This window comes from Bos taurus, chromosome X (assembly GCF_002263795.3).
Source record: "Bos taurus isolate L1 Dominette 01449 registration number 42190680 breed Hereford chromosome X, ARS-UCD2.0, whole genome shotgun sequence".
Lineage (NCBI taxonomy): Eukaryota > Metazoa > Chordata > Mammalia > Artiodactyla > Bovidae > Bos > Bos taurus.
Window position 1 is genome coordinate 123,381,418 of NC_037357.1, and position 25,495 is coordinate 123,406,912.

General features: G+C 39.9%; 1 protein-coding gene across 10 annotated transcripts in view; it reads left to right on the forward strand.

The window, feature by feature from the left end:
* Positions 1-25,495, forward strand: part of SH3KBP1 (SH3 domain containing kinase binding protein 1) — a 331,585-nt gene that overhangs the window by 111,197 nt on the left and 194,893 nt on the right. For all 10 annotated transcript variants that reach the window (NM_001128500.1, XM_059883336.1, XM_059883338.1 and 7 more), the window contains 1 exon segment: positions 17,076-17,199. In NM_001128500.1, coding sequence (NP_001121972.1) covers positions 17,076-17,199 — 124 coding nt within the window.

The following is a 25,495-nucleotide window of genomic DNA, read 5'->3' on the forward strand; positions in this document are numbered from 1 at the left end:
TCTTTTTAGATTCTTTTACCATATAGATTTATTATAGAGTATTGAGAAGAGTTCCCTGTACTATATTCTTTTCCATTATGGTTTATCCCAGGATATTAAATGTAGTTTTCTGTGCTTTACAGTAGGACCTTGTTGAGTTTCATTTTTTCAGGTTTCACATATAAGTGATACAGTACTTGTTGTTTTCGGACTTGTCTCACCGTCATGTGATCAAGGTCTATCCATGTTGTTGTAAAATGGCAAGGTTGCTTCCCTTTTCATGGCTGAATAATATTCCATTGTGTGTGTGTGTGTGTGTGTGTGTGTACCACATTTTACCACATTTTTTAAAATCCATATCTACTGATGGACTTTTGGATTGTTTTTGTAATCTTGGCTATTGTGAATAATGCTGTGATACATATGGAAGTGAATATATCTCCTTGAAATCCTGTTTTCATTTCCTTTGGGTGTATACCCAGAAGTAGAATTGCTGGATCATATGGTAGATCAGTCTTTAATCTTTTGTGGAACCTGTGTATTGTTTTCCATAGTAGTTGAACCAACTTCAGATTCTCACCAGCAATGTATGCAGGTCCCCTTTTTACTACATCCTCACCAGTACCTGTTGTCTCTTATCTTCTTGATAATAGCCATTTTGACAGGTGTGAACTGATATTTCATTATGGTTTTGGTTTACGTTTCCCAGATGTTTGGCTCTTTTTTTTTTTTTTAAGTGTCTGTTGGCCATTTTGATGTCCTCTTTGGAGAATTGTTAATTTAATTCTTTTGCCCATGTTAAAATCAGATTTTTTTTAGTTGACTGAGGTTTTTATATATTTTGGAGATTAACCCCTTATCTGATATATGATTTGCAGAATTTTTCTCCATTCAGTATGTTGTCTTTTGATTTTGTTAATTGTTCCTTTTGCTTTGCATAAGCTTTTGAGTGAACATGAACGTGAATTCGCTCAGTTGTGTCCGACTCTTTGCGACCCCATGGACTGTAGCCTACCAGGCTCCTTTGTCCATGGGATTTTCCAGGCAATAGTACTGGAGTGGATTGCCATTTCCTTCTCCAAGGGATCTTCCCAACCCAGGGATCAAACCCGGGTCTCCCACATCGTAGACAGACGCTTTACCGTCTGAGCCACCAGGGAAGTAGTAGTCCTATTTGTTGTTTTCTTTTTTCTTTTGTTTTTTATACCCAAATTACTGCCAAGAGCAGCATCAGTGATTTTTTCCCCTCCATTTTCTTCTAGGAGTTTTATGGTATCAGGTCTTATGTTTAAGTGTTTGATCCATTTTGAGTTAACTTTTGTGAGTGGTATGAGATGAGTGTCCGGGGAGCCTGGTGGGCTGCTGTCTATGGGGTCACACAGAGTCGGACACGACTGAAGTGACTTAGCAGCAGCAGCAGCAGCAGCATGCAGTCCTCCAGTTTTCTGGGAATCATTTATTGAGGAAACTATACTTTCCCTGTGGGTATTATTGATTCCCTTGTTGAATATTAGTTGGCTCTGTAAGCAGGATTTAATTCTAGGCTCTCTATTTTGTTCCACTGGTCAGTGTGTTTATTTTTGTGCCTGTACCATGCTGTTTTTATTACTATGACTTTGTAGTATACTGTACAGTAAGGAAGTGTGATACCTCTGGCTTTGCTCTTTTTTCTCAGAATTCTCTCTCAGCCCTTTTTTGCCTTTGTGCTCATCTCTTCTTGGGACCCACTTCCCCCAACCTGTTAAAGAGAGGTGATAATGCTCCCTACTTCTTACTGTGGCTGTGAACACCAAGTGAGTTATACTCCATGTAAACCCTTAGGCCAGTACTTTTCTCCTAATACACTCTTCATAATTGCAAGCTAATTCTATATTTTTTAGAAGATTTAGGAAAATGAAGAATGTATTTGGTTTCCTTTTATATTTAAAAGATCCTAGTGTATTTACATTTTTGAATTGAAGTATAGTTAATTTACAGTGTTGTGTTAGTTTCAAGTGTGTAGCAAGTGGTTCAGTTATATATATACACACACACACACACACACACACACACACACACATATATATATATACACACACATATATTTGCATTTCTCTAATAATTAACGATATCAAGCATCTTTTCATGTGCCTGTTGGTCATGTGTATGTCTTCTATGGAGAAATGTATGTTTAAGTCTTCTGCCCATTTTTAAATTAAGTTGTTTGTTATTTTTGATGTTAAGCTGTATGAGCTGTTTGCATATGTTAGAAATTAAACCCTTGTTGGTAGCATTGTTTTCAAATATTTTTTCCCAGTCCATAGGTTGTCTTTTTATTTTGTTTATGGTTTCCTTTGCTGTGCAAAAGCTTTTAAGTTTATTTTTATTTTATTTTATTATTTATTTATTTATTATTATTATTTTTTTTTACTTTACAATATTGTATTGGTTTTGCCATACATCAACATGCATCCACCACGGGTGTACACGTGTTCCTCATCCTGAACCCCCCTCCCACCTCCCTCCCCATACCATTCCTCTGGGTCATCCCAGTGTACCAGCCCCAGGCTTCCTGTATCCTGCATCGAACCTGGACTGGCGATTCGTTTCTTAGATGATATTATACATGTTTTAATGCCATTTTCCCAAATCATCCCCCCTCCCCTCCCACAGAGTCCAAAAGACTGTTCTATACATCTGTGTCTCTTTTGCTGTCTCGCATACAGCAAAAGCTTTTAAGTTTAATTAGGGTCCATTTGTCTATTTATTTTTGTTTGTTTGTTTTGGCTGCATCATCTGGTATGGGAACTTCCCTGACCAGGGATTGAATCAGCATTCCCTACAATGGAAGCTCAGAGTCTAGTGGTTAAACTAGATCACCAGAAAAGTCATATTTCTTTTTGCTTTTATTTCCATTACTCTAGGTGACTTTCCTGAGTTCATTGGAGATCCCTAGTAGTTTTCTGATAACATCTTTATAATTTTCTGTGTATAACGTCATGCTATCTGCAAACAGTGATAGTTTTACTTCTTTTCCAGTTTGGATTCCATTTATTTATTTTTTTTATTCTCTGCTGTGACTAGGACTTCCAAAACTATGTTGAATAAAAGTGGTGAGCTTGGTCATCCTTGGCCTTTTCCTGATCTTAGAGGAAATGCTTTCAGCTTTTCACCATTGAGTATGATGTTAGCTGTGAGTTTGTCATATATTGCCTTTTTTATGTTGAGGTATGTGCCCTCTATGCCCAGTTTCTGAAGAGTTTTTAGTCATAAATGGATGATGAATTTTATCAAGAGCTTTTTCTGCATGTTTTGAGATGATCATATGGTTTTTGTTCTTCAGTTTCTTAGTGTGATGTATCACATTGATTGATTTGTGGATACTGAGGAATTCTTGCATCCTTGGGATAAATCCCACTTGATCATAATGTATGATCCTTTTGGTGTATTGCTGAAGTTGGTTTGCTACTACCTTGTTGAGAATTTTTGCATCTATATTCATCCGTGACATTGGCCTGTAATTTTCTTAGTGTGTATGTATGTGATATTTTTGTCTGGTTTTGATATTAGGGTTATGGTGGCCTTATAGAATGAATTCAGAAGTGTGCCTTCCTCTGCAATTTTTAGGAATAGTTTAGGAAGGATAGGTTTTAACTCTTCTCTAAATATTGGTAGAATTTACCTGTGAAGCCATCTGGTCCTGAACTTTTGCTTATTGAGAGTTTTAAAACTAGTAATTCAACTCAGTACTGATAATTGGTCTGTTCATATTTCCTGTTTATTCCTGGTTCAGTATTGGGAGATTGTATCTTTCTAAGAATTTGTCCATTTCTTCTAGGTTGTCCATTGTATCTGCATATAATAGCTTGTAGTAAGTCGTTGCTTATGATCCTTTGAGTTTCTGTGGTGTTGGTTCTTCTGCATTTTCATTTTTCACTTTATTGATTTGAGCCCTTTTCCTTTTTTTCTTGATGAGTCTAGCTAAAGGTTTATCAACTTTGTCTTTTCAAAGAACCAGCTTTTAGTTTCATTGATCTTTTCTATTGTTTTTTAAGTCTCTATTTCATTTATTTCTGCTCTGATCGTTATGATTTCTTTCCTTCTATTAACTTTGGTTTTTGTTTGTTGTTCTTTCTCTAGTTGTTTTAGGTGTAAGTTTAGGTTGTTTATTTGAGATATTTCTTGTTTCCTGAGGTAAGCTTGTATCATTATAGACTTCCCTCTTAAAATTACTTTTGCTGCATCCCATTGAGTTTGGATCATTGTATGTACATTTTCACTTGTCTTTAGGTGTTTTCTGGATTCTATTTGATTTCTTCAGTGATCCATTGGTTGTTTAGTAGCATATTGTTTAGTTTCTACGTGTTTGTGTTTTTTGCAGTTTTTTTTTTCTTGTAGTTGATTTCTAGTGTTGTGGTCTGAAAAGATGCTTTTGTGCTGATAGAAGCATGCTTTTTTGCTGATAGGATTTCAGTTTTCTTAAATTTACCAAGGCTTGTTTTGTAGCCTAGCATGTGATCTATCCTGGAGAATGTTCCATGTGCATTTGAAAATACTGTGTGTTCTGCTGCTTTTGGATGGAATGCTCTATAAATATTAATTAAGTCCTTCTGGTCTAATGTGCCATTTAAGGCCCATGTTTCTCACTGATTTTCTGTCTGGCTCATTATCTTCCATCCTTCTTTGTCTCCTGTAACAGTTTTTAAAGTCTATTTTGTCTGGTATAAGTATTGCTGCTCTTTCTTTTGACTTCTATTTACATATGATACCTTTTTCCATCCCCTCACTTTCAGTCTGTATGTGCGTCTAGATCTGAAGTGAGTCTCGTGTAGGCAGCAGATATGTGGGTCTTGTTTTTGTATCCATGCAGCCAGTCTGTGTCTTTCAGTTCAAGCAATTAGGCTGCTTACATTTAAGGTAATTATTGATCTGTATATTCCTGTTGCCACTTTGTTAATTGTTTTGAATTTGATTTTGTAGGTCTTACTGCCCCTTTTTTGTTTTGTTCTTTTCTCTTGTGATTTGATGACTATTTTTACTGTTATGTTTAGATACCTTTTTCTGTTTTGTGTGCATATCTGTTATAGATTTTATTTTGGTTACCATGAGGTTTTTATATAGGAGTCTGTATTTATATGTACTATTTTTAAGTTGCTGATCTCTTAATTTCAGAGACCTTTTAGATACCCTGCATTTTTACTCTCCTCCCCTCACAATTACTGTTTTTTATTTTATGTTTTACATCTAATTGTTTTTTTGTATCCCTTAACTGCTTATTGTGGATACACATAATTTTACTACTTTTGTCTTTTAACCTAACTATCTTTGTGTGTGGATAATTTCCTATCTTTACTGTATGTTTGCCTTTATCAGTAAACTTTTCCAGTTTGTTACTTTGTTGTTTCTAGTTGTCATCTTTTCTGCCTAGAGAAAATCTTTTAGCATTTGTTGTAAAACTGGTTTGATGGTGTTGAATTCTTTTAGTTTCTGCTTGTCTGTAATGCTTTTGACTTCTCTATCAAATCTGAACAAGAGCCTTTCTGGGTAGGATATTTTTGGTTGTAGGTTTTTCTTTTTCATCACTTTAAATATATTGTGCCACTTCCTTCTGGTCTGCAGAATTTCTGCTGAAAAATCAGCTGTTAGCCTTGTGAGAGTTCCCTTGTGTGTTATTTGTTGCTTTTCCCTTGTTGCTTTCAATATTCTCTCTTTATCTTCAATTTTTGTCATTTTGATTATAATGTGATGTGGTATATTCCTTGGTGGGTTAATCCTGTATGGAACTCTGTGCTTCCTGGCCTTGGGTAACTGTTTCCTTCCCTAGGTTATGGAAGTTTTCAGGTATTATCTTTTCAAATATTTTCTCAGGCCCTTTCTCTCTTTCTTATCCTTCTGGGACCCCTATAATGTGAATATTAGTGTGCTTCATGTTGTCCCAGAGGTCTCTTAATTGTCCTCATTTCTTTCTTTTTTTCCCCCTCATTTCTTTTCATTCTTTTTTCTTTTTTGTTTGCCAGCAGTGATTTCCACTACTCTTTCTGTGAGCTCACTGATCTGTTCTTATGCCTTATTTAATCTTTTGTTGATTTCTTCTAGTGTATTTTTCACTTCAGTTATTATATTCTTTAATTCTGCTTGGTTGTTCTTTATATTTTTTAATTCTTTGTTAAAAACTTCTAATTTCTTGCTCTGTGCATCCATTCTCTTTAGTTCTTTGATCACCTTTATGATCATTACTTTAAACTTTCTCAAGTAGATTACCTTGTGTTTACATTTTCCCATTAGATTATCAGTCTGAGAAGCAGTTGTGACTGTAAAAATTGACAGTCAGCCAGATACATGCACTGTTTTCATTTCTATCTGACACAAAGTAGGTACTCAAATAATGGTTAAAAGAATGATAGAGGTAATGGTAATGGCTAACATTTATTGTGTACCTACTGGCCAACACTTATTGAGTGTCTGGGGATGAAAGATGAGTGAGACCTATTTCTTACCCTTGAAGTACTTACCGAGTGACTGAGAGACTTCTTAACTCAAGAGTACAGTGGTCAGTGCTGTGACTGGGAACCCAGCAAAGGGTCAGAGAGGCACAGGATTGTAATAATCATCAAAGCTATTTAAAAGATTACAGAAAAAAAAAAAGAAGAAATGGATATTGGACCATGGATGTCCCTTCTTTTTTTCTCCAAGAGCAATCTGTTTACCTAGCAAAAGGCCCAATAATTTATGTGTTTCAAATAGTATAGCTTCATGAAGTAGGTACGATACTATCAGTAACATTTAAACTTTTTTCAGGAAGAGATTGATAGAGAAAGTGCCCATTCCTTAGGGAGCTCAAATTAAACAATTTGAGATTGTTTAATTAACCTTTTCGAGTGTAGTTAACTAATCCCAAACTGTTAAACCCCTATAGCTTGCACTCTGGGCACCAAAGCAAAATGTATTCTCCCCATGATAAAAGTACACATAAGATTTAATATTGCCTCTTTATATGCATTTTATTTGTCTTTATTGATTGTTATCATGCCATTAATTATATTTCCATAATATTGAGTTTTGTATGAAATAATTAAAGAAATAATTGATTATTGGTTCTGTCATGATTTTCTCCACATTTCAACTTTCCCGTGTCCCCTTCTTGATGAACTATATGTGCCAAAGTGCTTTCTTTTTAAGTTTTGTATTTGTTTATATGTACTGTTCTCACTTTGACTGGTTATGTTGGGATCTTTCAAATTAGCTGTGGAGATGATATAATCCCAACTTAATTCTTGTTTGCAGAAAAAGTAGCGGTCAATAGTCTAATGATTGGAAAATACTAAACACATTTTAGTTATGAATTTTGAAGTCAAGTTAAATTTTGTACAGGCAAGACAGGTGCATGGTACCAATTAAAAGGGACAAAATAAGTTTTCCGTCTCTTAACCACCCTGTTTCCCCTTCTGAAGGTCGTCTCAGTTATCCGTTTGTTGTTTTGTATCCATTTGTGTGCACAATGAGGCATGCACACAAATTCAAACAAATGTTTGCATGCATTATTAGGCTTTTTTGCCTAATAACATGTCTTGGTGTATATCCTTAATGATACTTCTGGACCAGCCTCATTTTTAGAGGGTTGCATGGTGTGGATTCATGGAACCAGTTTGCTACTGAAACATGTTATATTCTTTCATTCTTTTACTAATTTAAGCAACGCCATAATGGTTAATCTTGTACATATGCCACTTTGAACATGTGCAAGTATATTTGCAGTTTAAATTCCTAGAAGTGGAAATACTGAGTCAAAAGGCGTAGGCATTTACATTTTTGATAGATAATTGCCACATCGCTTCCCACAGAGGTTGTACCAATTTATTCATCAGTTTATACTCTCAGTGGAAAGTATGAGAGGATGTCTTTCTCTATATCATTGCCAATATTATATTACAATTTTTTGATTGTTTTTGACAAATAAAAACTACCTCATATCAGTAAGACTAAGAAATCCACTGGATATAAGAGAGAGCCATTGAGAAACTTTATGGTATTTAATATCAAGGGAAAAAGATATCTCATTGTAAGTAAAAAGTTATTTATATCCTTCTCTATCTAGACTGTCACCTTTTGGGGAGTTTTGTGCTTTCCCTTTCTGTATCTCTCATACTTATTCTTTGCATGAGTACCAGCTGTATGCCAGGCACTGTGCTACATGCTATGAAAACCAAGACAATATTTGGAGAGAGTGCACACTCTGTTGAGAATACTTGTGTAAATATTCTAATATAGAAGGTGTAAATTTTACAGTTTTCATATAAGAAAATCGCCAAAAGGATTCAGGGTCCTTCTGGTGGTGAGTACTGTACAGGTATTGTCAAATGAATCTCACTGTAATTTGTATTTCTTTTATGAGTGTGATTAAACATCTTTTCATGTGTTTGTCATTTTTTTCCTATGAATTGTGCTTTCCTATTTTTATTGATCTCTTTGTTGATATTTTGTGGAAAGAGGTCTTTCTATATCACAGGCAATATTCTCCCGCTTTGACTTCTGTCTGTTTTGATAAATTTTCTTTTTTTCTATGCCATATTTATAGTTTTCTGTAATTTATCAACTCTTTCTTTCGTCTTCTGGATTCTGTGTCAGACTTTCAAAGAGTCTTTCCCACTATGAGATTTAAAATCTTTCTCTCATGTTTTCTTCTAGTGTTTTTAAGGTTTCATTTTATATAAGTACATTTATTTTGAATATTCACAGTCCAGAAAGAAATGGCATTGCTTATTTAAAAAAAATGAGGCACAGTGTGAATTTTCTTACTGTATCTTCTTCCTACCACTCTCATGCCAGACCTGCATTCTCTTAGGTGAGGAGTTACTTGTGACCCAGTGAACACCAGTTGTGTCATTGTAAGGATCATACAGGTCTCAATGTTGTCATAGCTTTGAGCTGAATTGAAAATACTCCCCCTTATCTGTAGATAGCCATCCTGCTTATTACGCCCTGCTAGATTGGCCATTCATTTGATAAATATTTCTTATGTGCTCACTAAATCATGTCCAAATAGTTGGTATTGACACTCTTTGATCCAATGGTAATAATCTAGCTGTTTAGCAGGGCATGGGCATATATAAAGGCATTGAGTGTCATACAGGTAATTGTGTCATGCATCAGAAAGCTGTGTCATCTCTTCGGAACATGAAATTAGTCAGTTTCATCTTTGTCTGGAATCTAGCACTGGCTGAACTCTTCACAGCATTCATTCCCATCCTGCAGGTCAAGAGCCTCTTGCCTAGGCTTGTGTAATGGGTGATTCTTGGGAGGTAATAGTACAAATATATGATAGATGTCATTCGAAGATTTATATACAGACATAACAGTAGGTTTCCTGCTACTTAAAAGACTTTCCTTCTTAGCTTTTGAGCTGAAAATATCTTAGGTATATTTATGATAGTATGTCAGAGCACTTTTTAAAGTGGCGGTGTATTTTGTAAATATAAGGAGGTCATTGTGGTACGAGACATCAACATGGTTTCACTATGCAATTTTTAAGGGAAATTATGAAATATTTCAAGCATTGGAAAAAGAAACTGAATAATGAGTACCAGTGTACTCACCAGTCTGCTTTATCAAATCCTCATGTTTTGCCTTATTTACTTCAGACATTTTATATACATTTTCTTTACAATTCTCTCTAATGAACTTGGTGCATTTTGTGGTTCAGCAGCATGAATACTTCAAAAAATATTGTAATAATGAGATGTATTGTTTTAAAGAAACAGTCTTACAGACAGAGCTGAAGCTCTCTTGGTGTCTGCTGTTACTTTCAGGTTACTTGCAGTATCTTCCTGGGTGTTTTAAGACTGATATTGTGAAGGGAGCCAAATGGTAGGAAAGCAGAACCTCTGTAAGCAGGGCATGTTCATGGAGCAGGTTCTTTGCAAACTTGCCTTTTTGTGTGTGAAGAGGGCAGGAAGATATCATGCGTCTGTGTGTGAGTGGGGGGCACAGCAATGTGCTATTCCAGGGTTCTGTATCTATTCAAAATTCTCTTGATCAGTAGATTTGGGGTAATTTTTAGTGACTTCCTATTAATTAATTTCTGCCAGTGATAATTTTGCAAAAAGATTTTCCATGAACTAGTATGGGGGCATGGCTGTGAACCCACAGCCCCATCTAGCTCTAAAGGAAACCTTACCCTTCAGAAAGAAACTGACCAAGTTTGAAGGCAGGCTGAAAAACAATGCCTCATTTCCCTGCCCTGCTTCAGCCCTGAGGTTTAGGGGACCCTGCCCAGCCTTGCTCTAATGCTGCGAGAAGCCTGGCACCAGCATTTCTGGCTGGTCAGGACAGCACTGAGCTCCCCTGGTGTCAGTGTCACCAGCCTGCTCCATGTGCCTGTATTCTTGATGGCAGGAGAGAAGGAATCATTGTGAGATCTGAGGAAATCAGCTAATGGGGAGAGGAAGTGCCCCTTGGAGGGAGCTGAGCCACTCAGCTGATTATGTCAATTAGATGAGACGCCCCTTGTCTCACCTACTTGGTAGGGTGCATCTGGCATATTCTGACCATTTATTGTCTTAATGTTGATCCCAGAAGGCTTTTCACTCCCTGAGATGAATATTAAAACACCAAAGCACTAGCTTTTCTGGGTTTTGACTTCCTGGAATGAAATATTAGTGCATTTTGATTGAAGAGAATCTGTCTTCTGGTTTATGTTTTCTTTTACATTGAAATAGCATATAGTGAAGTGCAGAGATCTTAGAAATACAGCCTAATGAATTTTTACATGTGCAAACCATCACCCACATCGAATTGTTGAACATTTTCATCCTCCCAGCAGGCTGTCTTGTACCCCTCCCATTTGGTACCTCCCAAGGGTAACGTCTATTCTGAGATCTCTCACCATTGATTAGTTCTGCCTGTTGTCAAACTTCACATAAGTGGAATCATACAGTCTGTGATCTGTTGGGTCTGGCTTCTTTCACTCAACATTCTGACTGTAAAAATCCATCCGTGTTCTTAGGTGTAGTTCTTTTTCTTTAAATAGCACTTGCTATTTAATGATGGCATTAATTATGACAATAAGTAATCAATTTGTATACTGCTCTCCAGTTCACTGATCCTGAAGACATCTCTCTAATGGTGCCAAAGCATCTAGCATTAAACTGCTTTTGGGGATGATGAAAGAGCCACTTAGAGGCTTTCACTACTGACCCCAAGGTCACCCACCTGCTAAATGATGATGCCAGGACTAGTTTTGGTTTGTTGACAGCATTCTTTCCATCCGGCATGATGTCTCTGTCTTAACTTGTGTCAGAGGTTGATAGAAGACAGAAAGGATGAAAGCAGGGAGGGGCCCCCAACTGGACCTTCATTGATATTTTGCTATGTAGTATTTTGGTTAATTGAAAGAAGTTGAGGTTCAACCGAGCTGACCCCCCAGTGCCTGCCTAGTATGTAATGAATGGGGAGGGAGAGGTGAAAATAGAGAGCTGACTTGACTCTGCCACCAGCTACATCCAGGCAGTCCTGCTTATCAGAAAGCAGACTCTGCTAGTTTAACTCCTAGTGGTGTACGAATTATGCCTTTGCCCAGTGAGGCTGCTGTTTGCAGGCTGCTAAATGTGTCACAGAGAATTTTTGCTAGAGTGGCATTATCAGGGCTTCTTGGCCTCCAGTTGTGGATAAACTATCTCAGACTCTGATGAGCATACTGCTTTGGGAAGCAGGAATGGTGTGAATTCCCCTCTCCGTTCACTCAGGAGGTCCTTGCAATACAGTTTGAGTGTCATGGGAACATTGATAGTTTATTGATGGCCTCAATTTTGCTGTCCAAGCAGAGTTTCTGTTGTTAAGGCTTCAGATTTGAGAAGAGAGAAACTGGGTTTCCTTTACCTCCTAAAAACGTTTAGGATAGTGGATACCCTGACTATTCTGTTGTGTTTTAAAGCAAGCAGAATCATTGCTGATTTATATTTGTGGGCATGTATGAATTTCTGTAAGCTCCCGTGACCCACAATTTTGACCCAGGGTGTGTTCTCTACCACTGAGAGAGTAGGATCCAGGTTCTCAATAAATGGATTAATAACTTAGGCCTCGTCATTAGAAAGCTGAGACTGAGGGTTGGGGGCTCGGAATGCTCATACCCAGGAAATCTGGCACCCTCCGACTTGGATCAGAACCTCGGAGAGCTCCAGGTTCAGGGATCCTGGCAGCTGTAGACAAGCAGGGGTTATTCCACTGTCAGTCAGGTCCACCCTCTTCTGCAGCAAAGAACTATTTTGTGTGGATGATAAAGAGTCTTCAAGCATTCCAGCCCTAGTATTTGTGGGCTTAGGGATAAAGCAGTATTAGATTCTTCAGGTGTGGAGGAAAGTGAAGTTTTCCACTGGAGCCATGGCTGGGGTGATTTGAGTCTCTCCAGTATAGTCAGAGGGAGAAGGCATTGGCACCCCACTCCAGTACTCTTGCCTGGAAAATCCCATGGACAGAGGAGCCTGGAAGGCTGCAGTCCATGGGGTCGCTGAGGGTCGGATACGACTGAGCGACTTCACTTTCACGCATTTGGAGAAGGAAATGGCAACCCACTCCAGTGTTCTTGCCTGGAGAATCCCAGGGATGGGGAAGCCTGGTGGGCTGCCGTCTATGGGGTCACACAGAGTCGGACACGACTGAATTGACTTAGCAATAGCAATAGTATAGTCAGGGAGCTTCCCAGGTGGCACTCAAGGTAAAGAATCCACCTGCCAATGCAGGAGACATAAGAGATCCTGGGTTGGAAAGATCCCCTGGAGGAGTGCATGGCAATCCACTCCAGTATTCTTGCTTGGGAAATCCCATGGGCAGAGGAGCCTGGCTGACCACAGTCTATAGGATCTCACAGAGTCAGACACAACTGACACAACTTAGCATGCACGCACTGTAGCCAGGACACTGTTTCTTCGGGGGAAGTGAGGTGTAGCAGGAGAGGTCTGCCTGGAAGGCCCGAAGCTGGGTTCCACTGCCCTCCCTGCCCCACACTAGCCTCATAGCCTTTTGATGGTCTTGCATCCTCCCTAACTGGGTCTCATGATTCTTGTGTGCAAAAATATATCAGTCTAGAAAAATCAGGATTTTTTTTTCAGTAACAAAATGACAGTGTTATTGTGAGGAGCAAGTGAAAAAAAAAAGTTACAGCACTTTAATTTATATAAACCCTTGCCAGTGTAAGGCTGTGTCATTGCCAGCATCGTCACCTATTTTTGGAGCCCCCCTGATAGGGGTCCATGACATCAGACATCTGTGAATGTCAGAGTGTTCAAAGGGTGCACCGCCCCCGCCCTTGCATGTGCCCGGTAGTTGGTGCCTGGGGTCAGCACATACGTCAGATAGGTTGAGCCAGAAGTGAGCACACAGGGACGTGTGGCTTGCTGTGCAATTGGAAAAGTTTTTGAAGGCAAGAGCTTTCCCTGTGGTCTTTTGGGAGTAATTGGAGGCTTTGAGGAGGAGAGTGGCAAGAGTGAACAGTAGCTTTAGGAGAGCGTCCCTTGGGGCAGTGTGGAGGTGAAGCAGGGAGGGCGGACTGGAGGCAGGTGGCATTTGGGGGAGAGTGGCTAAGAGGCAAGCTCTGAAGCTAGCCATTGAGTTCCAGTTCTGGTGTCTCCTTTGACCTCGGATGGGCTTCCTCAGCTCTCTGTGACTTGGCATGTGCATCAGTGAATAGGGCTGTTCTGCATGTTAAAAGTTGCGATCCCGGTGCAGCTCTTAGAGGAAGCTTTGGTACAAGGTAAACTCTCAAATGTAAGATGGTATTCATGTGTATTTTTTATTGTGGGTAAAAAAAAAATAACACAAAAAGTTGCCATTTTAGCCATTTAGAAGTACAATTCAGTGGCATTCATTGTATTCACAATTTTACGCAACCATCACCACTGTCTGTTTCCAAACTTTCATCACCCCAAACAGAAACTCTGTAACCGTGAAACATTAACTCTTGTCCTCCCATCCCATTACTCCCTGGTAACCTCTAGTCAGTTTCTGTCTCTGAGTTTGCCTATTCTAGATGTCCCATATACATGGAATCAGATCGTTTTTGTCCTTTTGTGTCTGGGAAATGGCAACCCACTCCAGTACTCTTGCCTGGAAAATCCCACGGACCGAGGAGCCTGGTAGGCTACAGTCCATGGGTTCGCAAAGAGTCGGACACAACTAAGAGACTTCAATTTCACTTTCTTTCACTTAGCATGATGTTTTCTAGGTTCATTCATGTTGTAGCATGTATCAAAATTGTATTCCTTTTTAAGGCTGAGCAATATTCTATTGTATGTGCGTGCCAGATCTTGTTTATCTGTTTGCCTGCTGATGGACTCTTGTGTTGTTTCTGCTTTTCGGCTTTTGTGAATAACGTTGCAGCAGACATTGGCATACAAGTATCTGTTTAGGTCCCTGCTTTCAACTCTTTGGGGTATATTACCTGAAAGTGGAATTGCTGGATCATATGGTAATTTCATGTTTAACTTTTTGAGAAACCACCATACTGTTTTCCACAGTGACTGCTCCATTTTGCATTCTCACCAGCAGTGTACAAGGATTCCAGTTTTTCCACGTCCTCATCAGCACTTGTATTCCTTTACAAAAAAAAAAAAGAAAAAATCTAGCCATCTTGGTAGGAATGAAAGGGTATATCATTTTGGTGTTGATTTAAGTTTTCCTAGTGAATAATGATGTGGAGCATCTTGTCGTGTTCTTATTGGCCATTTGTATATTTTCTTTGGAGAAATGTCTGTTCAAGTTCTTTGCCTGATACTCATGTTTTTAAGGCAGTATGGGAGGAAGGAGATAAATAGATTAAGGAAGTAGATAGAGCCCAACTGGGTGGCTGGTTAGATTCAAGGGTTAACGCTGAGTCTTCCAGCCTGTGTAAGTGTGCAGATGATGAGCTATCAAGCAGTATAGCTCCTGTTGCTCCCAGAGAAGGGGCAGATTGGAGGGAAGATATTTGGTTTTGGTGAGGTTACACTGAGCCTGGATGAACCTGGTTGTTGGGCCAGTGGAGAGTCTGTAGGATGCACTGCCATGGTTGCGTGTCTGGTTGGTTTCTTTGGAAAAGGGCAAGACATATTTTTGGTTTTGTCTCCTTGCTTCCATATAAGAAGCAACTTAAGGAATTGTGTCATCATTAGGCTTATGTATCTGGCAAATGTGAACAATCATTGGTGTGGGGCACAGAATCTGAAACTTATGAACCAGATCCTCCCCTGTTGCTGGTTTCTCAGCCCTTAAGCACCTGCTTCGTCAGATCAGTCCTTCAAAGCTCATTAGGTGCTGCTCTGAAGCCTTGGGTGTGAACATTCTTGACAACCATGGCTTCTGAGGCTTTCCCCAGTGACCAACCCAATTTTTCAAATATTTGCAGCCCCTTCATCCTTCCCCAGCTGCATGCCATTAGTGGTTAGTGCTAAGCAAGTACTCAGCACGTCACCCACAGCCCGCTGCGTTTCTCTGAATAACTCCTTGGCAAAACTGGATGTTGCACCACTGCATTATGTTGTGTCCAGTTGGGAAATTGGTGTTTGCATGGTCATACCCACCCTACAGTGGAGAGTGATGTTTAAGCAACTCTTCTACCCCCAAAGAAGCAGCCACTGGGGAAGAAGACCCCACAGTGGCTGCTTTTCTGTATTTCTAGAGCCATAGCAGGCTGGCAGCCATCACTAAGAAAGCATCCTTTCATGCAACTCAGGCTGGCAGTGTTTGCAGATTGTCCCCTGATGCCATCTGCCTGTGAAGCTGCACAAACCCCCAGCAACTGCTGTTCTAGCAGGTGCTGGGCTGCTGAGGTGGGAGTGCGTATACATGCACGCGCATGCCCACAGCTTTATGCTGTGTTGGCCTGGTGCGCCAGCTGAAACTCTCAACCTAGCAGAGCACCAGCCACAGTTGCTGGTTTCCGGTGGGGCCCTGGTGAGGGAGAAGAGGGCGAGGCTGTTGTGAACAAGGCCAGCAATCGGGGAATTGGATACAGTAACTAACACTTGGGTGTGTAGGAAGCTGCTAGGCAGTGGCTATGTTTTGACAAGCTTTTGTTCTGTTCTTTCTACCTCTGCCCAGGCCAAAGTGTGGCCTCCCACCAAATTTTCCATCTTCCTGTTCATTCATTGAAGGACCCAGGCCCAGTTCTTGCCCCAGCCTCTTTCTAAAGAACACATCTTTCCTCTTTGAGCCCTTCCTGACACCCAGGTATGCTTTGACTCCAGGCGCTTAGCTTTCCCTTCTTCCCAAGTCAATGTGATCCTGGGTCCAGACAAGCCCAGAACCCCAGCCCAGATCTGCAGCTTGTGAGTTACTATCATTTCTGACTTTTAATGCTTTTGAACATAATTATGTAAATTATTAAGTAATTTGAAATGATTGTATCAGGCATCAGGTTTTAAAAATCCAGATCTTAATGGAGCTTTGATAAGAGACTACCTCATGTAAACTTTGTGTGTCAGGTATTTTGGGCTTGAATTTCTGTTCCAACTCCTCAACTCTGCTGTTGCAGCATCAGAACAGCCATAGAAAATACCTAAATGAAATGAATGGGCTTGTATTATAATGAAACTTTATTTACAAAAACACATGGTGGCTTAGTTTGCCGACCTCTGGCTTAGAACGATAGTCTTTATTTTAGTTTGTTATCTCTGTATTTTTCTCGGTTAAGGATTAAAAAGCCAGAAGAACTTGGTAACTGTAAATGAACTTAAGTCTTCTTTTGGGTTTAGCGTAACTGTGAGTGCAGTGGTGATTTTGGAATATACTTCTTTAAACCCCTGTTGGAAGAATAGAAAGCTTTTGAGGGGTGACTGTGCTTGGCCAAAGCTTGTCATTGTTCAAAAAGTAGAACAGGCTGTCCCTTAGAGTTGTTTGGTGGCCTTTATGATCACTTGACCATAGTCACAGAAGATTGCGTCACTGTATTGGACATTATTCTGTTTTATAGGACCAGGTGCTTCTCTACTAAATGTAAGGAAAACAAACAACAAACACATAGGAAATGGTGTTTCTAAAATGTGCTGAGTTGAGGTCACTGTAGTGCATTCCAGAAAGCTGAAGCTTAAAATAGAGACATTTGGAAATGTTAAACTACAATCCTGTTTTCCTTTTCTTTATCCTCATAGGAAATAAAGAAGGAAATGAAGAAAGAGCCTCTCTCCAGCAAAGCTCCAGAAAAGCCCATGCACGAAGTGTCCAGTGGAAATGCTTTGCTGTCTTCTGAAACAATTCTAAGAACCAACAAGAGAGGTATGGCAAAGGAGAGAGAGCTCTCTCCCCACACACAAACCCAAACTGATAACTGCTGGGTGAACTGGATCAAAGTCTGAATTGCTGGAAAATTGAATGGCATTGGTTTTTGTATACATTTTGGGTGCACACACACTCATATATGGCAAGTAACGATACAATAACCATACCAAAGGAAACTAATGAAAATTTTTTTTACAGTGGTGAAGTAGACTAAATTTCTAAATGATTATTTTTCTAGGACTTTAGCTTTCTCTTTTGTGTCTATTTTTATGGATGACAGGTGACTTCAGAGAATGCTATGGTGCTGGCTAAGCCGAGCATGTCTGGCCACGCTCTCTTCTTAATTTAAGGGCAGACTTCAGCAGGCTCTTTCTCTGACTGCTGGGCTCCCAAACACAGGCCTTGTCTCTCAGTTTAGGAGGCAGGACTTACAGAGATGCAGCTCATTCAGACTTCTGTGTAACCAGAAAACCTTTCACCGTCTTGTCTCCACCTTGGTGGATTTTCCAGGTATCAGCTGGTTGGAGTTTTGTTTTCTCCCCTGTCCACGCTTTGTGACCTTGTTGTTTAAAATGGTAGGAGAGATTCTATAAGATGGCACAGGTGACCTGACTCAATTTTATACTAAAATGGAAACTGATTTGCCTTAGTTTCTCCCATGCCCACCCGCCCCATTGGACCAGCCCAGGCACACACTGATCATACCTGAGGTAGCTTAACTTTCAGAGGCAGCCTTTTCAGGGGCTTATTACTTCCTTAAAGAGAAACATAGAACCGGTCAAAAAGCAGGACCCAGAAATGTATTAGCAAAGGGTTCCATTAAAAAGAAAAAAGAAGGCAAGTTTGCATAACCATGGGCAAGAACAGCTAATCTTTCATCAAATGTAGATGTTGTAAGACTTTGTCCAATAAACTGTCCATTGATCATAGTGCTTGAGACCTCAGCTTTGTGTCTCTCTTCCTTCCTGCTTCTTCCTCTACCCTCTCCAGCTGCCCTGGGTTACATTTCCTTTTTTGAATTATTCAGATGAAATATTGGCTGGCGGCCCACACTGGTTAGCAGCTATAGGATTTTTTTTCTTTCCTTTTTTTTAAAAAACCCATCCTGCCAATGGAGATTTCCCGTTGTAAGAATTTGGGCTGTCTAGCTCTAAAACTGTAGCCATAGCCCAGAGCCCATCCTGCGTTCTTGCAAGTAGGTTCCAGAACTCCTGAGGCCTGTGCTCATTGGACTTGGACAGCTAGAGTTCCGTGCGTGGGTCTGTACCCCCAAACCTCCCTTGCTCACCTGAGCCCCTCCCATTTCTCCTGATACTGCTTGGGTCGGTGGGCTGAGGAATTGCATACCCAGACGTCATTGGCAAGGCCCTTCCAGCCAGCTCTGTTTTTGTAAAGTAAATAAGATAATTCAGGTAATTCGTTAATTTAAGAAGATAAGGAATTAAGGAACTAAGGTAATTATCCAGATGAATTTGATAAAAATTACCTGAGAACTTTTAAATCAATGAAAGAATTAAACTTTTCAGATAATTGTCTCTTTACAACAAAAATATGACCTTTGAAGTCCCCTACAGAATTTTTCATTAACCAGAAAAGGGCATTTAAAGAACTGGCTTACTGACTTTAATATTCCCTGTTTAAGCCTCCACCTGATTATGACCAACTTTTTATTACTCCTAGGTATTCTATGTAATGAATCTGTCATTGACTCTGAGACCTTAGCACATGGGGGTGTCCTGTAAATATGAAACACATAAGAAACCATCTTCATTCTATCCCAGGCTTCATACTGACCCCCAGGTCACCTGGGCCAAACATAAATTTCCAGTTGAAGGGAAGAATTGTGTACCAGGATCAGGGCTGTCTTTGGCCCTGCCCCCACTCATCAAAGCTAACAGTATCCTACTACTCCTTATAATAAACAGGGAGCTGGATTGATTGGCCTTGTCAGGCCAGATAAATAGTTCATTGTGCTGAGCTCAAAAGCTACATTTTTTCCCACCCCAAATTAATGAAAAACCACTTTTTTTCCCCGTAAAACAAGGATCAGAGGCTAAATCTGTGGGATGATTCTAGTTACTTGTAAACACTTCCGTCCAACTAATTTTTTCAAGTTTTACGAGTTATCGTAAATGACCAGTCTCCTTCCCTTTGTTTCCATCAAGCTTTGTCCCTAGAAATCTCTTGGATGTTTTTGTCCTTTGCTGTTGTTATGGAAGGAAGTTGCCTTCAGAGTGTAGTAACAGGCTACTTGGACTCACTAACTTGGAGTTTTTCTTCTAGTATATGAGTCCACCTTGTGGTTCAGCCTTGGACCTTGTGTGAATTTGACAGAATTAAATTCTATATCTATATCCTAAAGATGTGACAGATTCTTTTTCTTCATCTTTATCAAATGTGAGATGATTGTTTACTTTATATGGGCTATATCATTTGATATAGGCTTAACAATGGTTTAATAAAGATTGAAGTCTATTTCTATGGAAAGTAACCATTTTATTGAGTCCTGAACTTGAGACAGACTGAGCTGAAGAAATATTGTGTCCAGAAGTTTTTGCACTGGGGATGTGCCTCACTTCGCAGCAGGGGCAAATGGGTTGTAGTAGCTCACGGTGTGGGATGAGCTCACTGGCCCCCCACCAAGGCACCTGCAGAAGGTCAAAAGATACTTTACATTTCATGGGAGCTATTCATAGCCTTGAGAAAAGGCCAGGACCATGGAAACATGAGTTTGGGGACTGATTAGTTTCAGTTTTCAGCTTTAACCTTTGCAAAGCTCTACAGAGTTGATTTGGGGAGGTACTGGAATGACTCCCCGGGCTTTTTATTTAAGTAAAAGATGTGACTGAAATTGAGAGAGAGAGAGCAAGCAAGTGAGCAAACAGATCATCCCATTGTCCTGGCAACCATTAGCTATATATTCCAGGCATTAGCACTATTAAGGACAGTTGTATCTGCTCTCACCCTTGGCCACTTCTCTGGGCTTTACCTGAGTCACAGTGAGGGAACTTTCTGGTTAAATAAACCTTCCCCAAGGCCTGAGAGGTCATTTTTTATGTAAACTTGAAGCATGGATGGTGTATATCCAAAAGTTATCCCAGACTCCAGAATATTACCAAATTACAGTCAGAAAATGAAAAACCTTTTCTTGGAGTAAAATGTCATTCTCATGAACCAGAAAGAAAAAGATTGTTTCCTTCTGAGAATGACTTATTCTTTTGCTTCTTCCATCATAGAACCCATATAGGAAAGTAGTGGGCCCTCCTAAATTTCAACGTTACTACATGGAAGTTTATTTTTTAAAGACACTCACACCTTGAGTTTAAAACCATAACTGAACAGAATGGATGCTTTAACAGTTAACAGCAAATATAATAAATATATCCTTGAAAATAAGCAAGGAGGATTTTGTTCATTTGAATATGGACTCTTCCAGTTGAAGTAGAATATAATTAAAAATCTTTTGGTTTCACCCTTATAAGTGTTTCTCATCGAGGTTTATCCATGTGATAGGTTAAATGTCCAGCTTGGAATCAGTACTCTGCTGGCCTCTGTGAGGCTCAGCTTCTGTTTCAGGGTTCTTGTTGCCCAGTTTTTGTACCGTTAGCAGCCTCATGGGGAGGCTGCCTCTCTCTGAACACCTCCTGCTGCCTGCAATTTTGGACATTGTTCTTTACTCACTTTGGGATGGATACCAACAGATATTCCCTAACACATGTTTCCTGTGTGCCTACTATGGTCCTGGCCCCATGCTTTGTGCTGGGACAGAGAGAAAGACTAGAAAAATACCAGCGGGTCCTGCCAGTAAGCAGTTCCAGTCTGTCGTGTCACTTGAGAAATGTTAAGAAAGTGCTGCACATTTCTTATATCTTTTTTTCTGGCACAGTGGGGATATATCTCTTATTTACTTCTGTCATTCTGAATGTGAAGCCACTCCGCATGTTTCTGGTTAGCTTTATATGTCCTTGTTTCTATTTCCAGTTTATCATGAATTCAGTGTTTGGTAAGTCTCTATTGTATTTTGCACATTTATTATTCTTTGCTATTATTATTATTGTTATGCTCTCCTGATATACAATGTATTCTATAATCATCTTTTTAAGTCGCTCTGCTACTTTGGCATCTGCCTTCCGAAAGATAAACTGCTTTTACCATCTTTATTTAAGGTTTGTTATGCATTTGCATTTTACTGCCCCTTCCAGAGATTAATACGGAAAGATCTGAAGGTTTAAAGGATGTTATGTAACAGGTATAGTGCTGATGCTATGAGATAAGATTCAAGATGAGATGGGGGAGGGTTGCTATCCAAGTTGGTAATGTGGCTATGACTTTGAAGCACACGACTGTTTGAAGCTCGTTTCTTGTATATTTAGTCCTTCAGACAGGTTTAATTCAAAAGTGTTCTTTGCCAGAGGGACCAGCAGCTGCTCTGCCTCTGGTGACACACTGTTGCTTTAAAAGTTAGTGCATAAATTCTCCAGAATTCATTTTCTGTGTGGATGGGGCTACATACACGCCCCTCAGAGTAACATGGACCCAGTGTTTGCCTCACAGAAGGTCTCTCCATTTTGGTCTGCTGCCTGTAGCTGTCAGAAGAATTTCACCTTCCGTTTATGTTTCTTCTTCTCAGTTTCAGCACTAGTCATTCTAATCCCTAAACACGTTTGGCCATAGTGACCTCCCTCCCGTGACTGTATGAAAGGGGAATGTTTGTTCAAGCTTTCATTTCTTGAGCATTTACTTAGCAACTTTGAATAATATCCTTGAGGTATCCATTGGCTTGTTCATCAGAACGTGAGTGAGTGTGTGCGTGTGTATGTAAATGTGCACATTCTGGTGTGGAACTCTTGTGTTGGCTCAGAGGCAGTGCATGGATCGATTCTTTGTTTGAAATGAAACTGTAAACAAAGGATGGAACAAGTGTGTCCTTAATAAAGAAAATGTTAACTACTTTGGTTTTCCAGTACCTTGTTGTTTGAGGTAGATATGAGATCTGGGGATTTGTTTCTAGAAGCAAGACTTTTTTCCTTTCAAATTTCTTTTTGGAGAAACAAATATGAGTTACCTCCAGTTAACTAGGAATCAGAAAAATGGGGGGCATTGAGTCAGATTTTTCTTCAAGTTTCCAAATCATCTGTTTTACCTAAATTGCTGGCTTTTAGTGAGGGTTAAGAGAAGGCATTACTATTGTGTGGAAGCTCTTGGCTGTCACTTCACCATGGGAAGACAAAAATAAAGCTGGCCACCTGGCAATGAATGTAGATGAATATCATATATAGTCATGCAGTAATATATATGTCTATCTGAATGTGTCTGTATATGCATTTATGGTCTTTTCTTTTGCCCCAATGGACCTTCATTCTTGAAAGTTTGAGAGTAAAGGGGCCATGGAGAGGTCTAATGCAGTAACTGGTCCCTCGCTGCATTTCTGACACGTTTTATTAGGAGCCCATGTTAGGACCAGTAATTGGTGTTAGAGTATGTTGCTGTTGTCCATTTTGTCATCTTTGTAGTACTGCCTACTGGGCCTAGGGTTAGTGATGAAAAGAGTGGAAAGAAGTCATTCTAGAAGGATGTTGCTATCACATTTTTTCTGTCATTTTTAATGTGCGAGTCATTGACAAAGTTATTTTTAGAATTTTTCTTCTATTATATTTATCTCCTTTTTATCTCTGTGCCTGGGGAATAAAACATTAACAGTGGAGTCATGAGTGTCCCATGGAACAATCAATGGTTGAGACTTCAACCCAAGTCCTTCCAGAGGACCCTCCCTGAAGTGGTTTTGTGGTGGTGGCTCCACCTGCTGGCTCTCCTAGGAAACTCCTCCTCCTCCCCGCCTTTTCTTTCTCCCAGGGAGAATCTTGAGCAGGATGCCTTTGGTTCCTCTGATTTAGTGTTCTCAGTCTGTGCAATTCCATCTCAGACCCATGGCTTCTCACATTATACACGTGTTCTCTTTGGCTCCTTTCCTTTCTCTTCTAATATTTACTCATTGAACTCATACAATCTATTTCTCTGTCCTTGTTCCATCTCTTATACCCCTACCGACCAGGATAATTGCTGATAAGCATTAAAAAAAAAAAAAAGGACTCCTGTAGGCAAGACTCTAGGTATAGATACTAATTTGGACACAATAAAGAATTACACTAAAATCCATGTGGGTAAGCCACGGTCTCCACCTTCATAGCTCCAAGTACTCCTAACTGCTGCTTCACTTCTTGTTGAACCCAGTTTTACTCAGAGGAGTACTATTTCATTACTGATGTTTTCTTCAATTGTCAGCAGGTAGTGAAATAAAAAGCCAAGTGAGCTTGCTGGCTTCATTATCATTTGTCAGTTCTCTACAGGAAGTCCCTTCCTGTTTGGGAAGGGGCTGCCCCTCTAAGCTCCTCTGGATATACCACTGAGCATAAGTGTTCTTGATAAATGAATCTGTTTCTTCTTTAATTTTATTGTTTTACTTTTTTTACTTGATGACATTGCAGGCGTGCCTTGTTTTAGCTACATTGTGGGTTAGTCTGGGAACTTAATCACCACTTACGACTTTGTTTCTATGGGAAAAAGCATTTGGAGTTCTAAACACTGCATAGTGCATAACCACTTGTGAATCTCACTTGATTTTTTTTTTTAATTTTGTATTTTATGTTGCTGGCATAAAGCCTTAGGTACCTTTTAAAAGTCAGAGAGTCTATATAAGTGGGAATGACTGAAGTTGTCTCATGTTGTAGAGGAGTTTATGATTCACATGGTGCAGAATGCTGGAATTGTATAAGCTTTATGCAACATACCAGGGTCCAAGGACAGTGTTGGGTTCAGCCACATTGCACCATTGTATGTAGTGCTTATTTTCACAAGTCCTGAGTTGAACCTTGGTGTGCTCAAGTTCGGAGAAGGCAATGGCACCCCACTGCAGTACTCTTGCCTGGAAAATCCCGTGGATGGAGGAGCCTAGTAGGCTGCCGTCCATGGGGTCGCTAAGAGTCGGACACGACTGAGTGACTTCACTTTCACTTTTCACTTTCATGCATTTCTTGCCTTGAGAATCCGAGGGACGGGGGAGCCTGGTGGGCTGCCGTCTATGGGGTCACACAGGGTCAGACACGACTGAAGCAACTTAGCAGCAGCAGCAGCAGTGCTCAAGTTTATATTTATAAGGCATGTTGTAAAAGAGGTTGGTGTTGTATGTTTCCATGCACTAGAGAAGAGCCCATGCAAATAAGCTTGAATAGAAAGCAGACCAGCATTTCCCAGCACGTGTTATGCAGAATTGTAGCCCTATAAACTATTCTCAAATGGGGAATGAAGAGAGAGAGATAAGGAGATAAAGAGAGAAAGTTGTCTGTCAGGACAGATAACTTTCAGCCTCAGCTATGCATGTGCTAAGACCCTGTTAGAGACTGATAAACATATTATAATTTTGCAGGCTCTCAGATGTCCTATATAAGGAAACCTGCTTCTCTTTGACCACTGAACCACATTTTACTGGAGACTAGTTAGGATTCCACTTTGAGATGTGCTGGGCTTTAAAATGCAAAGCAAGGACTATCTAAGCATGTCTCACATCATCTTCAGATTCTACCTTGGACAGGTTATGTTAGAATGAGTGAGTGTAGATGGTGATGCTGGCACTGAAAGTAATGACTGATGTTACTTCTCAAACCCATGGTTGTGAGTAAACAAGTTAGATGATGCTACAAGAACATTCCTGAAATCTAAAATTTGAAAGCTATCCTTTTTGGTTGTTTTTCAAGTGACAAGCTGAAAATTTTTTCTCTTGATCATTTTTTGCATCCTCGTATCTAAGAGTGTCTCCCTGGGCTGGGTTTTGGCAGGAAAAGTGGGCTGAGAGGGCAGAGCCAGTGAACTAAGAGACCAGGTCTACCCGGGACTTGAGTCAGGATGGAACTTGCTCATCCAGTGGTGAATTTTATAATGGTGACTGAACGGTGGTCCCCCATAGTCAAAACATTTCCATTGTCTTTTCTATCCACTTTAGTAGAAATATAGGGAATCTTAGTTTTTCTTGACTCTATTAAAACCTGATTGGACATGAAAAAGAGTTTTATTCATTCTTTCCCACTCCTTGTGAAAGACGTGGGCATTTTGTGTTCAGATAATGAACCCACCTATAGGGCCATGAGAATAAGCCATGTAGCCTGCATGGCTTGTTGTAGAATCATAGAATTCCTGAGGTGGCTGAGGTCCCTGTTAGTGGCCCAGGATTTGGCCTGATTCAGGGACCCATTTGTCAAGATGCCAAGCATGAGGACATGGAGTCTCTGCTCAGCAGACC